At 42.1% G+C, this 25,265-nt stretch overlaps 1 protein-coding gene across 14 annotated transcripts in view; it reads right to left on the minus strand.

Moving 5' to 3' along the window:
* The window catches only part of mast2 (microtubule associated serine/threonine kinase 2), a 144,096-nt gene that overhangs the window by 16,047 nt on the left and 102,784 nt on the right, over positions 1 to 25,265 (minus strand). For 8 of the 14 annotated variants that reach the window (XM_047586484.1, XM_047586480.1, XM_047586487.1 and 5 more), the window contains 8 exons: positions 20,756 to 20,831; positions 19,234 to 19,254; positions 18,761 to 18,839; positions 17,252 to 17,406; positions 8,580 to 8,655; positions 7,555 to 7,764; positions 1,169 to 1,270; positions 11 to 143 (listed from right to left, as the gene is read on the minus strand). In XM_047586484.1, the coding sequence (XP_047442440.1) occupies positions 11 to 143; positions 1,169 to 1,270; positions 7,555 to 7,764; positions 8,580 to 8,655; positions 17,252 to 17,406; positions 18,761 to 18,839; positions 19,234 to 19,254; positions 20,756 to 20,831 (852 nt within the window). Of the gene's footprint in view, positions 1 to 10; positions 144 to 1,168; positions 1,271 to 5,348; positions 5,693 to 7,554; positions 7,765 to 8,579; positions 8,656 to 17,251; positions 17,407 to 18,760; positions 18,840 to 19,233; positions 19,255 to 20,755; positions 20,832 to 25,265 lie in introns of those variants that run through there. The other 6 variants (XM_047586486.1, XM_047586482.1, XM_047586492.1 and 3 more) reach the window with 4 other exon arrangements.

The raw sequence follows: 25,265 nt of genomic DNA on the forward strand, positions 1-25,265 counted from the left end.
GTGGCTTTACCCTCCAGAGGGTCCCGGGTCAGGCCCAGCTGGCTGATGATGTATCGGGGGATGTCAGACTTGATGCCCTGACCTTCCTTCGCATGACCCTCAGCCGCTTCCAACAAGTGGTAGAACTCCTCAGGGTCAAACTCCTGCAGACGGAGGACGGAGGACGGATTTAGGGATGAAGAGACAGGAGGTGCAGTCTGAGGCGAGGACGGAGGAGACGAGGACGCAAAGCTGCTACACTCTGATCCTCCTCCTCCTCCCATCTATGTGTGTCCATTCGTAAAAACCCATCCTGTACTGTGTCACAGCTTCAGCTGCATGTGATTAGTCAAAACCCTCCTCCTGCTCCTCCTCCTTCTCCTCTTCCTCCTCCTCCTCTTATCCCTCCCTTTAACCTCCCTGTCTCCATCTCTTCTTCACCTGAACCCAAACTGACTGAGTGTGAATGTTACTACAAATTCTCAGAGGAAGCTAAAGCTAAATGAATGAGGAGGAGAAGGAGAAGGAGGGAGAGAAGGAGAAGGGGAAGGAGAAGGAGAAGGAGGAGGAGGAGGAGGAGAAGGAGAAGGAGGAGGGGAAGAGGAGGAGGAGGAAGAGGGGGAGGAGGAGGAGGAGGAGGAGGAGGCTCTAAACAGGTTCCTAACCGTGCGTGGAAAGAACCAGACTCTTAAACACACTTTAATTCACTGTGAAACATCGTGAAGCTCATGAATCATCTGGAATAAACTGGTCACATGAGGCTCATTTACATGTTGGATGCTCAGGATTCATGTCGCTTCATCTTTGGATTAAAGTTGTTTGTCTGTGTTTATTTTTAAATGTGACACAGTCTTAAACAATTCATTTTTAACTTTACATCCTCCAGGACACGTTGCCCATTTAGGGAATAAATATTTCATATCATATGCAGCTTATAAAGTTATAATAACGCACTAAGTTTCCTTGTTAACGCAAAAGTCAAACGTGCCACTTTCTGCAGAACAATGGTTTCATTTCATCCTCAGCTCCTTTAGTGGAGCATCATCAAACGTTAGCGTCAGTACGACACGTTTAAGAGTTAAATGAGGTGTAATATTCATCAGCTCCATGTTAGTGATTATCTTCCAGTTTAAAACTATTAGTTGTTTTCCAGCTGCAGTGTTGAGCGAACGTTGCGTCTCTTTCTCACCAGACACTCGAGCAGACGAGCCGGCCGAGCGATGATGATCATCAGCTTCTTGACGAGCTGCGTGACGAACGTGACCTCGACGCTCTCCGAGCGCTCGTGAGCCTGAACGATGGAAAAAACAGAGAGAAAACGTTTCACCGTTAATTTATTTCAATGTGAGAAAGACACGACTGAAGCCTGAGAACGGTTTCATGAGTTCATTTCAAATCGCTGAATCCTCATCAGTCCTGAAAGGAGACGGTTCTTCACAAACAGAGGAGGAGAGAGACTACTTCCTGGAACAGAGATCACCATGGCAACTGATTATAATCCTGGACCAGTGTCAAACATGGCATAGACTACTTCCTGGACCAGTGTCCACCATGACAAAGACTACTTCCTGGACCAGTGTTCACCAAGACTACTTCCTGGACCAGTGTTCACTATGGAGACTACTTCCTGGACCAGTGTTCACAAAGACTACTTCCTGGACCAGTGTCCACCATGGCACAGACTACTTCCTGGACCAGGATCTCCTGCCTCGTTGAATCCTCATGACCATTGAGCTGCGTTTGTCCTTCACAAACAGAAGCGTAACGGACAGTTTGAGGACAGCGTCCGTCCTCCAGCGTCCGTCCTCCTCGGAGGTAATCTAAATCAGGGACGACCTCCGCCTCGCCCCCAGACATCCACCGTGAGACGTCTGTCACCGTGGAGACAGAACAATTTAGTCAGATCCACGGGAGCGAACTGACAAATGCATGTGGAGCAAACGCTGACCCCTGGAAGGAAATATGGCTGCAACAATTACAGAGCAGCCACTGTAAAACATGCTTCATTCCCTGGTGTATGGGGGGGTGGGGGGGGTCTCGTGTGTGTATGTGTTTATGAATGTGGCATGTGTGCATGTTGTTATGATGTATGACGTGTATGTGTGTGTGTGGCTCATGGACAAAACGTGGGCGACTTACTGCTGCTGTTTGTCTGACAGGACCCCCCCCCACCACACCCTGAATTATTTATAACTGTAATGAAGCCTGGAGGGGGGGGGGGGGGGGGGGTCTGTATGCACCACTGTGTGTGAACGTTAAATATGTATTAGAGACAGAGCGAGTGGGACGGAGCCCAGCGAGGCCTCAGACTAATTAACCAGAGAGTGAAGGAGACGGGCTGGACGTTAACGTGACGACAACAACGATGACGACAACAAACGATGACAACTGAAGAACACACACAATGGCTCGCATGCAGGTCTGCGGTGCGGTCTATAGTCTGGAGATCACAGGTGTAAAGGTTTGTAGAGTTTAGCTTTGACAATTTGATTTTCAAAACCAATAAAATAAAAAATAAAAATGTACAGAAACTAGAGGTTTGTGACGGTGAAGGAGACTATTTCCTGGAGCAATGGTCACCATGACACAGACTGCTTCCTGGAGCAATGAATGTGTTCCACTTTTATTTTGTAAATGATTTCAGTATTTTTTTTTCCTTTTTCATTTTTTAAATTTAAAAAAATTAGAAAATAACAGTTTTTTCTCCGGTTTTTGTCTCTTGTTTTATAAAGAAGGAGCGTAATGATTAAAAACATTTTTTGGCTTTTTTTATGAAAACTCTTTATCCATGAAGATAAATATATGAAGTCAGCATCTGCATTACATTTTATTTTTTGCATTATTTCTCTAAAACTGGTCACAAACATATTCACTTAATTACTACATTAATTTGTTCGTTATTATTGTGAATCTCTTTTTATGACCTTTGCATTAACTGTAGTTTGTGAATCAGGAAGTGAAGCAGAAACAGATTCATGAGGTTCATTAACCAAACGTCAGCGGTCGAACCTGCACTGAAACAAACAGAAAGTCCATTCAAACCTGGAATAAAAGTTCAGTTTTAGGAAACTTGTTATCAAGTAATTAATCAGCTTAATGTTTTTTGTTTTTGTCTTCATTTGTCCACATAGTTAAACACCACAATGTTTAAACTGCAGTTTAAACTTTAATAAAATGAATTTTTAATTTAAATTTAAAGTTCTCTATGTGCTAGACAGATGGATCTATGTGTTTATGTATTTTATTTTTTCTCCTGGTTGGTTCCTGATGGATGAAAGTAAATAATTTATCCAGATTTCTTTAGAAAAGGAGACGAGGAACGAAGGGGACGGAGGTGACGTCACAGAGCAAGGAGACGAGGAGACGAGGAGACGAGGAGACGAGGAGACGAGGAGACGATGCTTCAGGAGCTCAGAGCCAATTAAAAGCAGATGTTTGCAGCTGTGACAGATCAGCAGAGCTGAGTTAGCGCTTCGCCGTCCTCCTCGCCCTCAGGTCACCTCCAGGAGACTAACCGGGTCCTCACAGGGGTTCCTGGACCCACACGCTGGAGCTGGATGCAGGTTACCATGGCGACCTGCATCCAGGCCACGACGGGGATGGATGAGGAGACGAGGCGGAGCGGGCGGAGAGGGAAGGTGGGAGAGAGGGGTGAAGGTGGAGGAGAGATTAAAGACGAGAGGGAGGACAGAGGGAGGACAGAGGGACAGAGGGACAGAGGGAGGACAGAGGGAGGACAGAGGGACAGAGGGACAGAGGGAGGACAGAGGGACAGAGGTAGGACAGAGGTAGGCCAGAGGGAGGACAGAGGGAGGACAGAGGGACAGAGGGAGGAGAGAGGGAGGAGAGAGGGACAGAGGGAGGAGAGAGGGACAGAGGGAGGACAGAGGGAGACGAGAGGGAGGACAGAGGGACAGAGGGACAGAGGGAAGACAGAGGGAGGACAGAGGGAGGACAGAGGGACAGAGGGAGGACAAAGGGAGGAGAGAGGGAGGACAGAGGGACAGAGGGAGGAGAGAGGGAGGAGAGAGGGAGGACAGAGGGACAGAGGGAGGAGAGAGGGAGGACAGAGGGAGGACAGAGGGAGGACAGAGGGACAGAGGGAGGAGAGAGGGACAGAGGGAGGACAGAGGGAGGAGAGAGGGAGGACAGAGGGAGGACAGAGGGAGGAGAGAGGGACAGAGGGAGGACAGAGGGAGGACAGAGGGACAGAGGGAGGACAGAGGGAGGACAGAGGGAGGAGAGGTGAGGCGGCCTCCTGCCAGTTCTGTAATGGGGTCACGACCCCAAGAAAGAAGAAGAAGAAGAAGAAGCATGGAGAGATGAAAGGATGGACAAAGGAGGAGGAGAATAAAGGAGGGATGCAAGTCAACCCCAGAAAGAAAAAAAATAAATAAATTCATCCTAAAAAACACCTGAAAGCAGAAAAACTGCTTCAAAGTCACGAACTCCAGGTTTTTAGAGTAAAACTAGAGTCGAGTCATAAACAGGACTATTACAATAAAACGCTTCAGTTTCTGGAGTTTTATACATGAAATCGACCAAAATCATGAAAAAACAAAGTCAGCAGGGATTTAATTAATGTTTTTGTTGCATTACTTTTCTCAAACTGGTCACAAACATATTCACTGATTTATTAAAGTACATTTATTTATTATCTTCTGCCCTTATTTATTCTCTGTGAGATTCTTTTCTGTAGCTCTGCTCTGATTATAATAACTATAAATAATTATAATCCAGTATTTTAATTATGTCTATGAACCAGTAGAGAACATTTATTTATTGTTTAGACCGTTGCATTTATCTGTAGTTCGTGAAGTCAGGAAGTGACGCGGAGGTGAATGAATTCATGCACTAGAACCTGGAACCTAAAGAACAGAAGCTGCTTCAAAGTCACAACCTCCAGGTTTTTAAAGTTAAACTGGAGTCGAGTAGAATCTGATCTGAGGGAGAAGAAACAGGATCCTACTCAGTGACTTTAAACTCACACTGAACTGTTCAGTGTGAGTCTGCTCAGTGTTCAGACATCACACGTTTTACATTGGTGCAGTTTTTTTTGGATTATCACAACAAAATATTTAATATTTCTGGTGTTTTATGAACTAAATCAACCAAAATCACGAAAAACTGAGTCACTTTTTTATCTTTTATCTTGAATCTGAGAAAACAAATCAAATCTAGATTCAGGGCTGATCTAGAATGAAAACTTTAAACTGTTTCTCCTGATTCTCCTGAGGACGAACGGTTTGAATGTGCAGAGGAATCAGCTGATCACAGACGAATTATTACAAATAAAAGTCGTCTCTGTTCAACAGGTTCAGATAAAGAAATCACGAAATCAGACTCAATCAAACCAAAATCTACTCAACTGTAAAGTCTGCCTCCTCCTCCTCCTCCTCCTCCTCCTCCTCCCAGTAGTGTGTAAACACCTTCCACTCGCTCCTCCTCACCACCTCCTCCTCCTCCTCCTCCTCCTCCTCCAGCCTCCTCTGCCACGAGATCCGATACATGTCCCCGACGTAAAAAACTAACTAACTAAACCGCGACGCGTCTCCATCAATGACCCCGACAGGTGAAAGGAGGCGGCTTTCACTAATCCTCCTCCTCCTCCACCTCCTCCTCCATCCTCCTGCTCCTCCTCGGCGGTGCTGTGCGTCCTCCTAATCACTGACGTCAGCCTCCTCCTTCTGTTCCTCCAGATGTGCTCAACTTCTCCACTACCTCCAAAAGCATCTGAACAGAACCCCACTCCTCCTCTTCTTCCTCCTCCCTCCTCCTCCTCCCTCCTCCTCCTCCTCCTCCCTCCTCCTCCTCCTCCGGGCCAATCACATGCAGAGGAATCCCCTCGTATCCCCTCCCATCCTAAAGACCCTCCGCCTGCGCCTCCTTCACGCCGTCTGAGGAGAGTCATCCGTCAGCCCCCGGTGGCCGCTGAGGTGTGAAATTAAAATCCAGGATGTGTGTGTTAGTGTGTGTGTGTCTATGATTGAGAGATGTGTGTGTGTGTGTCCCAGTAGAACAGAAGGTCAATAAGAGGCCGGTGGGAGCCATAATGTCACCCCCCCCTCCTCCCCCCTCCTCCTCCGTCCTCCCCCCAGACGCTAACAAACTGAGCTAATAGAGATGTCACCATGTGTGGACGGATTCCGACGCAGAGAATCCAGCAGAACAATGATCAGCGATGAGCAACAAACAGGTTTTTCTGGGTCTGAGTCGGCGCCGTGAAGTAACGAGCTTTAATTAAAGTGAAATCCACTCGTTAAACAAAGACAAAGACCATTATTTTATTTATTAAAGGGAATTAGCTGAATCCTCCACGGATCAACGCTTCTTTGGTTCGTTCCCAGGTAATAATCAGGAGACTGGAGTTAATCGCTTTCCTATTCGCTACCTGGTGAATCCGATTTACATTTTAATTTGACCTATTTCATTAGGTCACATGGTCAAATTTATTTAAATGCACATAAATGGAAGCAGAAAAATGAATATTTGAACCTGTGAATTATTTGAATAACTTGATACTGGATGAAATATGACAATAATGATATTTATAAAAAGCACCGGGCCGAGTTTGATATATAGAGCACATATAGTAGGTGGTGGAGGGAGGGGGGGGGGGGGCTGAAAAGACCTGTGATCTATGACTTTAACAGATGTGGAAACATGTGAAGTATATATGTCAATACTTGTATATTGTTCATTTTATTCTTTTTTTGATCTTTCTATTTATCTTTGATACATTTTGCTCTTTGTTCTTGTTACTTGTCTATATTTGCTGTATATTATATATATTCAGACTGTAATTCCCCCGTTCTGGAACGAATAAAGATAAATTCAGATAAATTCTCGTGTATGAGGGAAATCAGAGTCAGAAACTGGACAAAAGTAAAAAAAAAAAAACATGAAAGATGGAGGAGACGCCTCAACGACGACGTTAGTTTTAGTTTTATTAGTTTTTTAACTGTAATATTGATGTGATGATCATTTAAATGAACTTTAGCTACATGTTGTATTTACTTTATATTTTATGTCAGTTTTTACCACATCTTCATCTTGTTCATATTTGTTTTTTTTCAGTGAAGTGACGCTGAATCTTGGATCAATCAGATTTTTTTGAACAAATCAAAATATGAAAAGAAAATATCAGAACTGCTTTTACATGTTTCTGTTTGATTTCACTGTTTTCTGTTTTATTTTACTAGATGATATATTTTTTATTTTTATTTTAATCTAATCTGTTTTTTTATGTGAAGCTCAGTTACTTTGAGTAATTTCTCTCGTGGGTCATTAAAGTTTTTATCATGTATTTATCTGAACGTGTCATTTATTAATGTAACTTTCTAAAATATAATTCATGTCTGAATTGAACCTCAAAAATTTTGTCTGTGAAGTTTCTCGGTTCCACAGGTGACGTTAAAACCTGACGGTCACGTGACTTTCTAATAAGAACCTGGACCCCCACATGACCCCCCCATCAGTCATTCAGAGCTGAAGAAGTGGAGGAAACGTGTTAAAAGTTAAAGTGGATTTAAGGCGTGTTCTGCTTCCTAAGACGAACTCCGTGTCCGGACTTACGTCTTGCAGCAGCTTCTCCAGGTTCTCCTGCAGCTCGTAGAAGTAGCGGGAGGTGATGAGGTCCTCGCGGCTTTTCTCCAGGCAGTCTCTGGACAGCTCGATCAGCTGATGGTGGATGAAGCTCAGCACGCCGTCGGCCAGCGGGCAAACCTTGTCCGGGGCCGAGGACGAGAGCAGCTCGGCCAGACGCTCCTCCATCTGAGCCGTCGCCTGAGGGGAGGGAGAGGGGGGAGAGGGGGGAGGGGGGAGGCAATTACGGGGGGGGGGGGGGGGGATGAGTCACAGAAGATGGAAATGCCAGACGTGACAAAAAAATGTGCACAAGATAATGTCACATAATTAAATAATTAATAATTTAACGGAGAATATTTGAGACTCGCTGCAGCTCAAAGACGCGACGGAATAATAAATATTTACAGAATGAATTGTTCTAATCAATCACATATTATTTATGTAAAACCTTTAAAACGAATGCATTCAAACGGCTTCACACAAAGATACAGTGACACAAGAAAAAAAAGGACAAAGACTAATGCACAAAAGAAATTAAATAACAAATATTAAAAATAATAAAAAATAAAGGAGTTAAAATAATAAAAGATTAAGATATGAAAATAAATAAATAAATAAAAATATGAAGAAATAGTAAACTAGAATAACATTAAAATATAATTAATTAAAATTGAGAATAAAACTATAGAATAAAATATAGAAACACTCAAAATGACTCAAACTGGAAAATAGAATATAACTATAAGATTATGACATAAAAGTCAGATTAAAGAGTTTTTTTTATGTTTTTATGAATATATTTTTGTTTTACTCTGTGGAAAAGGTAAAAGAGGATCTGAGTTCACTAAATAAATAAATAAATAAATAATGAAATAAATGTGTGGGAACGTCTGAAGAAAATAACAATGTAAAAGTTTCTCCTGCTGCTCCTTCACAATAAAAGCCTCCCGTCTCTTCCCTTTGTGTTGGAGGTTGTAGAGTCGGGTTGTGAGTTGTGCGTCTGTGGTACAAACCTTGGGGAAACGCTCCTTGTACACGTGGTTCATCATCATGATCTCGTGGTCGAAGGAGACGGGCGAGCGGCCGGGACTGAAACGACAAAATAAAAAAGTTAAATAAATGTCTCAGATGCTTCAGCACTAAATTATTTTGTGTTGTTCACTGTCACACTCTGGTGTTTGGTGTCTTCATGGCTTAAAAAACGACTTTTCTTTCAGTATTTTGCACAGATGCAGGTTTAAATATCGAACTTTTACAGCTATTTGCTAATTAGCGACGTTGCAGCTCGTGTGTATTGACCCTTTGCTGCCACTAGATGGCAGAAAAAAGAATAAGAAGCTGCTACAAACCTAAAACCTAATGTCCTCATGTGAGGACGCAGGGTCTCAGGAATTGTGCTATAACAGTTGAATGTAGATGTTTAAATAAAGATACAGGTGCTGTGAACATACTGTAAGTCAGGTGCTAATTAAGGATTTAAGACCTTCAATACAAAATATGCTCATATTTAAGACTTTTTTAGGTCTGAAATTGTGATTATCAAATTAAATTTTAATTAAAACAATGTCTCATTTTTGTTATTTCATTTCATAACTTACAGCAGGATATGATCTGTGTTGTAGAAGCTTTACCTTAAATAAACGACGGCCACAATAAATTATGAAAACACCTTTTTCTACTTAAATTCTAACCTAAAATTAAAACAGACGCATCAACACATCATGAGGCAAAATACCTGGAAGCAAACATGTCGACATTAATCACTGTTTTAATTTCTTCTATGTTGCTCTCACTCATTCCAGGTCTGTGGACATTTAACTGTCACTAAAATCCCTTCAGGAATCTAGTTTTTTATGGATCCACCGTGACCTGAGTGACACTGGAGTCATTTTTTCTCTGTGCTGATGTGTTTGCATTCCCAAAAATAACCGATATCACTGTTAAATACGCTGTCGCATGGGGGGGGCGCTCCCTAACAGGACCTGGGGGGTCTTCATCACATGTGGTGTAAACCCAGGACCGTGACAACCTCTGGACTCGCATGGATGCGCACACAGAGCAGCACAACGACGACCACAAGCCTCAACACACAGATACAGAAATAAAAGAAATGTGTGTTATTAATACGGAGTCGGGTCCAGTCCTCAGACACCGTCAGGTCTCTGGGGGTTTCATGACCTGACAGGAAGACAGTGACGTCTCCTTCACCACGGAATATGAATCCATCCGTCTTCCAGCCTCCGTCTCCTGGGACGCGCCTCCTTTCTCAGTCTATCATGAACCTTCCTCCACAGACACAAAACAACCGCGGCAGCAAAATCCTTGACCTTTCTACGCTTCTCCTCGCGTTTCACCGCCGATATATGTGTGTGTGTGTGTGGAGGCTTTGTTAGAGGTTTCTGTATTATTCATTCAGGCCATTTATAAAAGCAAACATTCCCTTTAAAAACTGTGGCAAAACGTTTCAATAATCTAAATTACATCTGGACGGGAGGAGAACAAACGAGGAGCAGCTTCACTCCAGAGCTTATTATTATTATTATTATTGTTGTTATTATTATTATCATTGTTATTATTATTATTATTATTATTATTGTTATTATTATCATTGTTGTTATTATTGTTATCATTGTTATTATTATTATTATTACTATTATTATTATTATTACTATTATTATTATTATTGTTATTATTATTATTATTATTATTTGATTCAGGACCAAAATAAAAAGAGTAATATGTGAATTAATGAAGGGATTATTTTGATTTCTTGTAAGAAAACTTAAGTTCATTAAAAATGCGAATGATATTTAAAAAATAAAAATATTCCAAAAAGAAAGAAAATAGAATAAATAATAATAGTTTCAGTTTTTTATTTCCCTGAATGAAAGGGAACAGAAAGAAGAATAATCTGATGTAATCTGCCCCTTTACCCCAAGAATCAATTTACAAGGAATTTAAATTAAAAAACAACAACACAATAAGCAGAAAAATAATGAGAATAATAAAATAAAATGATATAAAGCAGCCGACTGTCACATTTTCGTTTTAGTCCCCAACATAAATTCCATCACAGAAAAAACAAACCAACATGTTTCATTATATTTCTTCAACACATTCTGACTTTAATTGTTCTTTTAAACGTAAATTTTGATTTGGATTCTTTCACAGAAACACAACGTTCAGTAAGTTTAGTCCTGAATATTGTTTTATTTTTATGTTTTAAGTTATACTTTCTTTGTCTGAGTTCATGTTTTAGAAGCATTTCCCCAAACGTCAACACTGTAAGTCACGTATGGAGCAATAAATTGGGGTGTGGGGACATGTTTGTTGGTATGAGTCATCCACCACACACACACACACACACACACACACACACACACACACACACACACACACACACACACACACACTCGGACCATGTGACCTGCAGAGTGAGGTAATGCTGGGAGTCATCCGTCTGCAGCTCTACGTCCAATTACCAGCTTAATAGGAAGGAGAGCAGCCTGACGGCGGCCGTTTATCATCGCGCTCTGACACTGCATGTGTAATCTGGTCTGCAGGAAAAAAATAAATGATGCACTGGCCAGTTTATTAGGGACACCACTGAATGCACTAAATCTCGTCTTCATGAAGGACTGACAGAGACAGAGACAGAGACGTGTTTCCACAGATTTAATTTGTGTTGGATCCAGTTTAACTGCACCTAAACATGTCGTCCTGTTAAATCCTCGCAGCCTCGTTAAGTCATTAACTGGTCTGTGATGAACCGCCAGGCTCAGGAGGAGCCACTCGCTCAGAATCAACCCGACTCTGGTGTTTTTCTAGGACAGGGAGCTCATCAGGTGTTTGGTTTTCATTCTTATTTGACGCTTGATGCTCTGAAATAAATCTGTGAACGATCAGAGGAAACAGAAAAACTGTTGGTCCCCGTTTGACCGGAGTCCTGAGGTGGAATAAAACCAACTGAATGGAGGATTTTAGTCCAGAAATTAGTTGAAACTCAGAGAAAAACACAACTGAGCTCAACAGAAAGGCAGTGGCCACTTCATTAGGTACAGCAGTGAATGCTTTCCTGCTCGAAATCTAGCCTCCAAATAGAAACTTGGATTCTTTTTCCATCACAGTCTTGTTTTTCTTGTAAAAGTTGCTGCCACTTTCCTCCATGTACCTGATTACAGCGATTATGATTCGTGCAAACTGCACCAGGGCTTTAGTCTGGTACGGATTTTTAATTTCTCCAAGGTGTTCGGGATCAGTATTTCATTACAACATTAGAACAATCATGAAGAGGTTTGGTTTGTACAACTTCCAACGTCTTCATCTCATGTATTTCTCACTACAAACCTCCTGGTCCTTTTTATTCTTTAACACCTGCTGGGAGTTTTACTGATAGAAGCTTAACTCTGATTAAAGAGCCACGGAGCAGGAGAGTTTGCAATTAATTGGCGAGAGAAAACAGTACATCTGTTACAAAACAGACGAGTAATTTGAGCAAACAGATCTTTTACAAGAAAAAGAAAAACTCCAGAAACAACGTCAATCACCCGGAGCACAAACTTTTAAAAGACTCCTTTTCATGTCTGCGCTTCCCTGAAAAAAGGAAAATCAATCAAAAACCTGGACGGCTCAGTCGGGAAGCTCGGAGAAGAGGGAAGAGCCTTAATGCAGACGGATTCAGAGCCTCGGGCTGTTATGTACATTCTTTAATTTTCACAGAATACCTTCTTCTCCTTCTCCGGCGTTATTCTCCGAGAAGCGATATTAAAATAAATCTGGCGTTCGGAGCCGAGGTCGGCCTGAAATCCCCCGGATGAATAACAGGAGGAAGCCCAGACAAAGGCTAATTAGAGCGCGGCTATATTTCTGCTGCAATGGGAAATAAAAATCGCCCAGCGGCAAACTCCTCCCACAAAAAAAAAAAAAAACTCTTCGTCATTATTTTGAGAAATGACCTTGAAGACGCGGATGTTGAAGAAGTTGAGAGAGTTTTTCTTTTTTTTTTGTTTCAGGTGAAAATGAAAAGTTAGCTCTACCAAAAAAAATAAAATAATAATAAAAAATAAAATGGAGAATTAAAAGCTAAGTGGTGATGTCACAGGTGACAAAAGACACTCAAAATGCAAAAGAGCTCATTGGTGGAGGAGGTAATTGAAGTAAATCAGACGAGACAGTGAATCAGATGGTGATGCTGAGGCGGGTGGAGGGGGGGTGAGGGGGTGAGGGGGTGAGGAACGGGGGAGACACAGTGTATGTGAGAGGAAAAATAACATTGGTGCTTGAGGACGGAGGCGGTCGACTTGGGAAATGAGAGGCCTAATTGAGCGTGACGGAGAGCTGAGAGCGGCGGGATGAGGTGTGGGTCTGGCTGTGATTATGTGTTCACCACAGAAACCTCAGCATCATGACCGCACTGAGACTAACACCCCCCCTCCACCCCCCCACCTCCACCGAACCCTCCACAACTGTTGGACAGGAGACACAACAACCACAACAACCACAACGAGAGACAGATCAGTCTCTGCTGTGGTTCTTTGTTTCCAGTTCTGCTCCTGTTTTTATTTCCTTCCTATAAAAATCTTGACAGTTGAGGCCTGAATGAACCAAACAGACGACGAAGAACGACGGCTACGGCTACGGCTAACGTCTCCTGAGTCTGACACTTGAATGCAACACAAAGACAACAACCAACTGGTACATGTGTTCTAAACCTGAGAGGAGGCGACTCCTTATAGCAGCAGGAGGCAGTAGTTTGGATTCATCGCTCCAGAGGTGAAACAAGAACAGCTGCTATTAGCTGGGAGGCTAGGATGCTAGGAAGAGCTGCTATTAGCTGTGAGGCTAGGATGCTAGGAAGAGCTGCTATTAGCAGGGAGGCTAGGAATAGCTGCTATTAGCAGGGAAGCTAGGAGGCTAGGGAGAGCTGCTATTAGCTGGGAGGCTAGGATGCTAGAAAGAGCTGCTAATAGTTGTGAGGCTAGGAGGCTAGGAAAAGCTACTATTAGCTGTGAGGCTAGGAGGCTAGGAAGAGTTGCTATTAGGTGGGAGGTTAGGGTGATAGGAAGAGCTACTCCAGAGGTGAAACAGGAAGAGTTACTTTTAGCAGGGAGGCTAGGATGCTATGAAGAGCTGCTATTAGCAGGGAGGCTAGGATGCTAGGATGATAGGAAGAGTTACTATGAGCAGGGCAGCTAGGAGGCTAGGATGATAGGAAGAGTTACTATGAGCAGGGCGGCTAGGAGGCTAGGAAGAGCTGCTATTAGCTGGGAGGCTAGGATGCTATGAAGAGCTGCCATTAGCAGGGAGAAGGGATGCAAGGAAGAGCTGCTATTAGCAGGGAGGCTAGGATGCTAGGATGATAGGAAGAGTTACTATGAGCAGGGCAGCTAGGAGGCTAGGATGATAGGAAGAGTTACTATGAGCAGGGCGGCTAGGAGGCTAGGAAGAGCTGCTATTAGCTGGGAGGCTAGGATGCTATGAAGAGCTGCCATTAGCAGGGAGAAGGGATGCAAGGAAGAGCTGCTATTAGCAGGGAGGCTAGGATGCTAGGATGATAGGAAGAGTTACTATGAGCAGGGCGGCTAGGAGGCTAGGAAGAGCTGCTATTAGCTGGGGGGCTAGGATGATATGAAGAGCTGCCCTTAGCTGGGAGGCTAGGAAGAGCTGCTATTAGCTGGGAGGTTAGGATGCTAGGAAGAGCTACTCCTGAGGTGAAACAAGAAGAGCTACTATTAGCTGGGAGGCTAGGATGCTATGAAGAGCTGCCATTAGCTGGGAGGCTAGGAGGCTAGGAAGAGCTGCTATTAGCTGGGAGGCTAGGAGGCTAGGAAGAACTGCTATTAGAATGGAGGCTAGGATGCTAGGATGATAGGATGATAGGAAGAGTCACTATGAGCAGGGCGGCTAGGAGGCTAGGAAGAGCTGCTATTAGCTGTGAAGCTGGGAACTTGGGAAGATCTACATGGTCTGTGAATGTTCTCAATCATCCAGGTCATGTTTATCTAAGACGACGTTTCATCCAAGTAGCTTCTTGGGACTGAAGTTTGACTTTTAAATGGGGAACTCCTCTGTGGGCAAAACTTGTTTGACCAGAAACTGGTGCAACAAATTATCATAGCGGCTACATGCTTACTTCTGGTTGAGGGTGGGGAAGTGTTTGTCCCTATGAATGGTGAATAAATTAAGCCATTATCAGTCAGACGCTCCAAGAACTGAACCCTCAGGACTGAAGAAGCTACTCGGACGAAACGTCTTATCTAAAGTTAGGAGAAACTACCGTTAGCTGGGAGGCTAGGAAGTTTGCTAGGCAGAGCTAATATTAGCTGCCCTGTGTCGGCCAGTGATGCACCCAAAAAGAACAAGAAGAAGACAAAAGTCTTTTGAACTGAAGGTTCAATTTCAAACTTGAAAACTGTCCCTTTGAGACAAATTTAAAACAGTAAAAACTGGGATTAATTTGTGTGGCTGCAATTAATCACGATTAAACCTTTTAATCTATCGACAGCCCTAATTATTCCCTGACAGTCATGTGATCCATCTGTTTTAAACGAGTCTCTGTGAAAATGTGTTTTTTTTTCTGTTTCGTGTCGATAGATTAAAAAAAAAAAAAAAAAGAAGAGATGGAGGAAGAATAAAAAATTAGAGACGAACAAAGAGAAGTGCATAAAAAAAGAAGTGAGCGACCGTCATCGCTCTCGGCAGTGTCGTAAAAATTAGCATAAAACTGTGAAGCTCTGCAGCTCGTCATCATTTATTCGGCTTCTCTTCTCCTCCAGCTCCTTCGCTTCTTTCTCCAGGGTCCAATCATCATCATCATCACCATCGTCTCAGTCACTTCATTTCTTCCTCTGCCCCATATTTTCTGCCTCTAATCGACTCTGCTGCTCCTCTTCAGTCTGAACGTAGACAGCTAGCTTTGCTCGTTAGCCGCCGCTAACGAACTCACGTCCACGTAAACGTCCTCTCTGTAACTACAGCGCTTTGCTTTCTGTTCCACTTCTGATAAAAGCTGGAACATCTCTCCGTCTGGAGAGAAATTTCCACCCTTCGCCTCCTCCCTGAGATTTAGTTTCTCGATTCTGTTTTTGCTCGACAGGACGAAGAGATAACAAGGTCACGCGGGGACACGGTGGATTTCCTGAAAACAGGAGGCCGGCATCCATCAGCAAACACAGCGGGACTCTAATCAGACGCACAACACGAAGCTCTGCCTCGCACTCTTTCATCTCAGAGGATGAGAGGAGTCAATATCCTCCTCGAGATGAGGAGGAGGAGGAGGAGGAGGAAGAGGAGGAAGAACAGAATAATTTTAAGGAGACTGAAAAACGTCAAAATGAAAACAAAGAGATGTTTGAGCTGCTGATGGAAGCGGTGAGCGTCATGAATAAATCTGAGGGACAGCGTCGACCTTCCTGCAGCATGAATCTAAAGTTTGCTAATGTTTGTTTATAAAAACAATATAGTTCAGGATGAACAGTGGAGACTGAACAGAGAACGGACTGAGGGAGTCAGGTTCCTGTTGTTACCTGAAGATCATCCCACTGACACTTTATCAGTTTGGGATCTGGTGATTTTTGAGGTCATCTGCTTAGAGACGGGTCCTGATACTAGATACTATAACTGACTCTAACGGTATAACTGGGTGCTTTATTTGGTGCCACTCAGTTTTTAATTAGCTTAGCCTCCTTAGCTCTAATGCTGTGACATCACATTATGATGAACTTTCAAAATGTCTGAGACCAAACGTTTGTCAAAGGTTTGTCTGGACTTCACCTCTAAAGATGCAGACTGGGAAATGGCTGATTTTATTGGTGAACATTGAAAATGACAAATTTGACATTTTTCCTCATAACTTAAACCTTAATATTCCAGAATGAATGATTTTATCGTGTCATGGCTGAGAGATTAAAACATATATTTATAATGGAAGTCAATGGGACATTTTTGTGAAATTTTAAATGTGATGCAACACAAAAACTAATGATGCAGTCAAGTCAATGTTTTAATGAAGCCACATCAGACAGAGGCTCCAAGAACTGAAAAAAGTGCCTCAGCTGCTCAACATTAGTTTTATGGAAAATAGATAATTTTTCTTTTTTTTCTATTTTATTTTTTTCCTAAAGAAAAGAGTGACATCAAGTACTCAAACTGGAATTTAAAGGGTTAAACTTCCTCAAAATTATAGATTTTTTGGTAGTTTTGTAAAGTGCTGACGTGGTTTAAGAGATTTATACAGAAAAAAATATCAATCCGTTAATTTTTTATAGCAGTTTTTGGACATGGACGTTTTTCTCTGCTATTTTTCAGTGTCCTATTGACCTTTATTGTTCTTTGAATTTCAAAATGTGTGTAGAGACAGACTTTGTGAAAGAAAAGCACAAACATAAATTTTGCCCAAATGGACAAAAATGTCCCTAAAGTTGCCTGAATTCATATTCTGTTCAACTTTCTACTTTCACGTCACAAAATGCCTTAAAAATAAAAAGGTGTCAGATAAAACCTTAACCCTCCCTAGTCCTGCTGGGGGGGGGGTGTCTGGTCTGATCTAGGTGCTTCATGTGTAAGTGACATCCAGGTCCAAACGTTTCCCATCAGAAAACTGAACCGTCACAACGTTATTTACTTCTCCTGCCAGTGGTCCTAATGTTGTGGCTGATTGGTGGCCAGGTGTTGGGGGGTTTCCTACCTGAGGCTGCGGGAGCGCGGTCTCATGGCGGGGGAGCGGCGTCCCTCCTCGTCCGTGATGCTCTCGGAGCTGAAGTGCTTGGTGAGGAAGTGCAGCTCGTCGGGCGTCGGCTGGAAGGGCAACTGGTGCAGCTTCTCCTGAGATGAACAGGAGGACTGTGAGAGGAGGAGCACAGAGGGAGCACAGATTACAACCAGCACTGGAGCTACAGCGGGAGGTGGGGGGGGCACCAGGGGCGGGGGGGGGTTTAGGCTGGAGGGGCTCTTCCCTGCTAATGGTAGATCTTCCAACCAACAGTGGCTCTTCAAAGATAATAGTAGGTCTTCCCTGCTAATCATAGCTCGTCTCTGCTAATAGCAGCTTTTCCATGCTAATAGTAGCTCTTCCTAGCCAACAGTAGCTCTTCCCTGCTAACAGCAGCTCTTCACTGCTAAGAGTAGCTCTTCCATGCTAACAGTAGCTCTTCCCAGCCAACAGTAGCTCTTCCCAGCCAACAGTAGCTCTTCCCAGCCAACAGTGGCTCTTCCTAGTCAACAGTGACTCTTCCATGCTAACAGTAGCTCTTTCATGCTAACAGTAGATCTTCCATGCTAACAGTAGATCTTCCTAGCCAACAGTAGCTCTTCCCTGCTAACAGTAGCTCTTCCCAGCCAACAGTAGCTCTTCCCAGCCAACAGTAGCTCTGCCCTGCCAACAGTAGCTCTTCCTAGCCAACAGTAGCTCTTCCCTGCTAACAGTAGCTCTTCCTAGCCAACAGTAGCTCTTCCCTGCCAACAGTAGCTCTTCTCAGCTAACAGTAGCTCATCCTAGCCAACAGTAGCTCTTCCCTGCCAACAGTAGCTCTTCCTAGTCAACAGTGGCTCTTCCATGCTAACAGTAGCTCTTCCTAGTCAACAGTGGCTCTTCCCTGCTAACAGTAGCTCTTCCCAGCTAACAGTAGCTCTTCCCTGCTAACAGTAGCTCTTCCATGCTAACAGTAGCTGTTCCTGGCCAATAAAATAACTTCAGAGGTTTTATATTTTTGTTATTCTTGCAGGATGATGCTCTCATGTTTTGAAAGCTGCTGCTTCGTTCGTGACAGTCGCTCACAATTTATTTGTGTCTTCTTATCTTATTATATTTACGTAGCTCACCATCACAAAGATATGTTGTGTTTCATCTACTGAGGAATAAGGATTATACGGTTCAGGTTTTATCTGATACCGGTTCTTTGGAAACGGTGCTGGTGCTTAAAATATGGAAAACTTTGACCAAAAACGCAGTCTTTTTATTTTTGAGGCATTCGATGATGTGCAGGTTGGACAGAATATTAATTTAAACGATATAAACACCACTAATAAAACTACTCAAACCCACAGCAGGTTTCTCAGAACAGGGACGAGGGACCGGGAGGAGCTAAAGGACGAGGTGGAGACTAGAGGTCCTGGGGTGAAGGGGGGACGAGGATCAGGAAGCGCTGCAGTAAAGGCAGAGTGGGACCAAAAAGGAAGAGATATAACAGATATTTACCGAGACCGTGGAGCTGGGAGTGTTTGTTCCATATCCAGAGGACGGCAGCGAAGCCAGAGACCAGCGTCTTCCATCCGTCCTGAAACAGAGACATGAGGGTTTTAATGAAAAAAGAATTCATACGACGAATAAAAAAAAAAAAAAAAAAAAAAATCTGTGGAAGGAGGAGGAAGATGGCGAGGAAAGAGAGTTCAAGCATCCACTGGAGGGAGGGGGCATAAAAAGCTGCAGGAGTCGGTTGTTTGGTCGTTTCCTGTTCAACACATTTTCTGTTCTTACTGACACATGTACAAAGAAGCAGCAGAGGAGGAGACGCTGCAGGACTCTACAGCTGATCAGTGCATGTGTGTGTGTGTGCATGTGTGTGTGTGTGTGTGTGTGTGTGTGCACGCTCAGCCATGCAAGACAGGGAGGGAGGGGGGCAGGAAGAGGGGAGGGGGGGAGAAGGTCTGAGGTCAAAACTGAGATGTTACCTGTCAGCCCTGTGTCCGTGACTGTGAGGGAGACAAGACAGGAGGTTCTTTTTATAGCTGTTTATAACCGTCAGTCACACACATTCACAACAAACCAAATAAAAACCTCGTTTAACCTCAAAAAGAAAAGTTCAGGTATTTACTGGCACTACATTCATTTTATTTATTTAGTTAAAGACTCGGGTAACAGAAAAAAAATGAATAAAATAATAATTAAAAAAATATATTTCCCCACAAAAATGATAATGTTTTATTAAATAATAGGCAGAAATAAAAATAAAATGTTTTGAGGCTCCTACTGCCACTAAATTAATTTTATATAGCACACAGGTAACAGAAAAAGAAAAGAAGAAAATAATAATTATTATTAAATAATAGGTAGAAATAAAAATAAATTACAGAAAAAAATATTAAATTTTTTGAGGTTCTTATTCCCATTAAATTAAATTTATAGTCAAAGACGCAGTTAATGGAATATATTTAATACCATTTTATTATCGCTTCTAAAATTATTTTATTAGCTAAAGTTGTAGAAAAATACAATAAAATAAATAATTAAATATTTTTTATTTGTTGATAAAATAATTGTCAATAATAAATAGAAATAATAAATTATTTAAAAAATATATTTAAAATGTCACCATTTAATTGTTTTCATATAATTATAACATGATACACTGAGAGATAAGTTTTTAGTGTTTTAATTTAAAACAGGTGATTCTAATATTTTTCTTTATTCTTCTTCTTTTTTCTTTATTATTTATTTGAATTAATGTCAGGTTAATAGATGACATTTTATTTTAAGTTAAATTTATTTTATTTTAAGTTAAATTTATATCTGATCCACTAATCTGAAGGAGGGAGGGTGTCATATCACAGTCCACCACACGGTGTCGCTGCAGCTCCGCGGTCAGCGCTCAGACTGAGGAAGGATTTAAATTATAGACATTAATGCTCCTTTCGGCTGCAGCGCCACAGTTGAAGATGATGATGATGCTGTCGTCATGGGAAAGGTGCGTTACCATGGAAACATCATCACCTCAATGACGATTAGGAGGTCGTTTTATATTTTTTTCGAGCTCTTTTTTTTTAAGTTTACGTGGATTTTAAGAAAAAGTCATTAAACCTGTCACAGAATCTGACTCATGTCCTTCCTCCTCCTCCTCCTCCTCCTCAGTAATCACTCTGTGTTCTGAGCCCAGATAGATAAGAGGGTTATTAATCCTGGTTTGAGTGACAGCCTCAGAGAGATCATCTGCTTCCTCCTCCTCCTCCTCCTCTTCATCTTCCTCAGCAACGTTTCTAACAACCAAACCAGATCTCGTCCGTTTGGGATCATTTTGTTTCCTCCGACCATAAATTGTGACGATGATGCAACTCATGTAACGTCCTCCAGCTCCCGGGTGCAGGTTTTAAGACGCCACGGCCAGAATGAAGGATGAGTTTTCATCCGACCCCCCAGAGGATGAACTAGTTTAGTTTTAACCAGGTGTGACCTGAGTGTAAATAGAAAAAGTCTCACCTGCGAGCGGGAACGAAGGAGAAGTGAGCGGCTGTGTTGGGGGAGAAGTTGCGGGGGCTGTCCAGAGGACTGGTACCTGAGACGGAGACGGAGACGGAGACGGAGACAGAGACAGAGACGGAGACAGAGACAGAGACAGAGACATTAAAACTCATGAACTCCCGTTTCTTTTCTAAATAAAAGGGTCAAGACTCCAGTTTATCCAACACAGACGGATGCATTTCAGCCTTCATACTTAATTTTATGTTAAAAAAAATGTTCAATTAAAAGAAAAAATATCGATATAGCAACATATCGATGTTAAAAGATAAAGAAAAAGTTCCACATCTCCACCATCATTCTTTCTGTACAAGTGCAATAAACTGAAAATGGATCATTTGGGATTAATTTTTTGTTTTTTGACTCAGTTTGTTTCATGAATTATCGCAGTCACCTGATGTTCACATATAAATCCTGTATTTTAAGCTGTGCTGAGAATTCCTCAGTGAACTACGTAGAATCTTATAATATATCGCAACCATCATGTTGTTTTGAAGATGGGAAAGAGCAGAAGAGATTTCAAGGAAATTCTCTGCTTATCTCCCATCGTCTCTTATTGGGTCAGAGAGCAGCTCAGAAACATCTTAGAAATCTCCTCAGAACAGAGCAGCTCCATTAGTTCTTCACTGTTCTTTCCATGTCTATGTTCTGTACGTGACATATAGAAACAGTTATTATGACTAAATGTAGATTAAATTAAAATTAGAATATTGTCTTTTGATGTTCATGCATGAAGTCAAGTTGTTGTTTTTTAAACCCAGGTCTAATTAAACAGACGTCGTGTCTGAGCTGTGGATGAAGAGTTTCTCTCAGTCCAGTGCAGCTGCTGTGATTTAAAGGAAATGTGTTTTTCCTAAAACGTTCGTGAATGTTTTGATGAGTTGAGGCCGACAGTGAAGTGAAGGAGGAAGAATTCAGGGCTCCAGAGGTGAAGGTTTGATTTCTCTTCAATCAGCAGCAGCACAGAGGACGGAAACGCTTTGGAAATGAAAAAGGTTCTGAGCGTTTCTACATCAGAGCGTCTCATTCACACACGAACCGTGAAAACAGGAGCAAAACTCATTCCAAAACATGTCAACGATGACTTTAACATTTCTACCGTTCAAAAACACAAACAAACAAACTCTAAAAATATATTTAAATTTATTTGTCTTAAATCTATTAATCAAACTCAGAACTGATCAAAAGCACTAAATAAAAAAACTGAACCGTCACAGATAAAACAAACAAAATGACCCATTTTAAATATAAACGGGTGATTTTTTATTTCATTATATTTAGTTTTATATTTGATCACTGTTTATTCGTCACATAGACTCGTTGTATGAAAGGATCAGTTTCTGTATTAGAGTTTATGATGCACAGACTTCACCAGCTGCTGTTACTACATGAAGGTTTAACCTCCGGCTTTTTACTGACACGCGGTTAAACAGCGGATCATGGATTAGCATTTAGCATTTAGCATTTAGCTCAAACATGGATGTAGTTCCTAGAATGAATCCTTCTTCTTTTATCTGTGATGTCTGATCCAGCTCCTTTAAATGAAGGACAAATGAGTCTGATACTCAACGAATGATGAATTATTTCACCTGAATGAAGCGATAAAAGTCTTTCAGCTCATTAATCGTCTGGACACAAACGTTTCTCCGACTGGATCGATGTGTTCATGTGAACAGAGAGCGACAGGAGCGTAGTTCAGCTTGATGAACGACCAGTTCATGACTCAGTCGGGTCAAAGTGAGAAAGGAGCCGTGAAGGATTCACACGTTTGTGCACAATCAGCCGAACAGGAGGAACATCTGCAGGGAGACGCTGTGCAGAGAATAACTCAGGCTCAGAGATTAAGCAGTCGGACGCCTCCGCATCAATTATGCATCTTTCTCTGAGGCTCATCTGGACGCGGGCGATATTAAAAGGAGCGTTTCCTCCCTGTGAGACGAGGACGAACATGGACGTGATTGAGTCAAACACGTTTAGCTTGTTAGTGTCTGAAACGTCGTTTTAAAAGGAGACGAGGGCTCAGACTCTCAGACTCTGACCTGACACACGTGATGGATACGAGCATGAATTCATACATGTGTTAGTGAAAGCGAAGCTGAATCACACACGGAGGAGACGCACTGAAGCGTGAACGTCCTCTAGGAGCTGTTTGATCAGCTTCTGTAAAAAGCTTCAGATTTGGGAGGAAAATGAGACGTGAGAGGAATGAACTCACAGCTACCGACAGGAAGGCTGGAAATTATATGATTGTTCCCGCATCAGTTTTATCCACTCACAGAGCAGATGTGTGTCAGTGTGAGCAGCAGCGTTTCCAGAGCGTCTCTGGATCAAACTCTAAGAAAGAGAACGTGGCTCATCACGTTGATCTGAACACAGAGAAGAGAATTCTCTGCTTATCTTCCATCTTCTGTTATTGTTTTGTCACATTTGCAGCTCAGAAACATCTTAACAACTTAATCTCCAAACTGCACAGAACAGAGCAGCTCCATTAGTTCTGTGTAAGTGACATATAAACAGGTTTTCATGACTCAATGCAGCGAACAGACAGAACTTCCAGGTTTTTGCTGTGAACCAGTGAATCAGTGATGCCAAGGCCACACAAAGATTCATTATAGAGCTTCTTCTTTGGTTCCTACAGTCCTGTCTACATAAGCACATGTATAGATTTATCATTTATTCACAGCTGTATGTTTGAGACCATGTTGGTTATCGTTGTTTGAGTCAATGATTCTGTTTTATTTGTTGTTATATGTGTTTTCTGTTTTAGTTTCATAACATAATTTCAACTTTTGTTTGTTTTCCTTGGTGGAAGCGAATGAGGATCCATTAGTTTATATATATATATATACAGTATATATATACATATATATGCTCAGCTCATAAGTCAGTATCCACAGACAGTAGATCAAGATAACTTTGTTCTTGTCCAGAAAAATCATTTGTGAGGAATCTGAAGCTCAAATTGTTGTTTACGTCTGTTTTTTTTTTTTGTGGACGTCATGACGGCTCCTTAAATATGAAGCTGGATCCAACTCAACTCAACCAAACCTGAGAGTTTCTTTGTTTCTGTTTAATATTTGTTGCAGATGAAACTTAGCATGAAACGCTAACTCCACCGTTCATTAATACATAGTCCCCACAAAATAAACCAGTAAATAAATAAATAAGTTGGTGCACAGTTGGTTGAATCTTAGAATGACTTTTATCAATGAAACCAGGAGAAAATGACACATTGCATCATGCAGCAGTCGTAGCTCATCTGTTTGGATAAAACTGTCTCTGTGACCTGAGAGAAAAGACGAGTCACTCGTTCAACTCTTATTTGAATAATGACCAGCGTCGTATTTTCAGCCTGTGAGTGAAATGTAAATGAGCGCAGGTATAGACGCAACAACACGACTGCAGAGCCGTCACATTTCCAGAGCGTTTTGTGCAGCAGCAAACTGCGATGACAGTGACCTACTTTAGCAAAGAGCGGCTGAGAGACATACTAATGTGTGGCTGCTTCCCTGGGAGGAAGCTGGAGCTGGGACGTAACGTACAGAAATAACGCGCTGAGGTTCATCACGATTACAAAGAGGTTTGTTTTAGGGCAGAGCTGCCAATCATCCGCTGACCTTTACCGGAGGAAAACTTCAGCAGGAGATTCATGCAAACGTTTAATAAGAGTGGTTTTGTGGGAGAGGATCGGCTCCATCAGACCCGATCGGACCCGATCGGACCCTCGGGACGTTCAGACTTTGAGGAACGTCCCTGTGATTAGCAGTAAACGGCCGAACGACCGAACCCGTGATGAGATTCATGATTAGGGCCAGAAAGAAATAAAAGGTTCAACATCCAGTGGTGAATATTAATCAGGAAACTGAGATATCACAGCTTCTCGTTATGATATAATTTCCTGTGGAGAGAAAATGTCCGACTCTTCTCCCATCGAGTTTAAACATTTAGGGAAAAAAAACATCGAGGAGGTTTCTGAAGAAGAAAATGATATAAATAAATAAATAAGACGTTAATTAAGGATTATTTAATTAGCGGGACTCATTTCCTCAGCGGGTCTAGACAGGACGGCGAGACTGGCTGCAGCGTTACCGTGGCAACGGGAGGAGGAGGAGGAAGTATTTCTGCTATTTCTGACCTCCATCATCTTCTCTTGTCTCATCCAATTTAACATTTTAGCCCAAAAAAAAATCGTTTTCTTCAGCGCAGACGGATGTTTTTAAAACGTTAACTCAATCTACGGCTTCATATATTTTATATATTTATGTCCAAATCAAACGAGTCACTGAGAGACTTTTTAAAACGTGTTTTCATCTTCTCAGAGACAGGACAGAAATAGCTCTCGTCTCTAATTCCCTTCGTCTCCCGTCAGCTTCCAACAGAATTCAAAAGAATTATTATTATTATTATTATTTTTTTTGAATATTTTAAACCTGTCGGGTCTTTGGTTGTGACAGCGACTTTTAACCGTAAC

This window comes from Mugil cephalus, chromosome 6, assembly GCF_022458985.1.
Source record: "Mugil cephalus isolate CIBA_MC_2020 chromosome 6, CIBA_Mcephalus_1.1, whole genome shotgun sequence".
NCBI classification, from domain to species: Eukaryota; Metazoa; Chordata; class Actinopteri; order Mugiliformes; family Mugilidae; genus Mugil; species Mugil cephalus.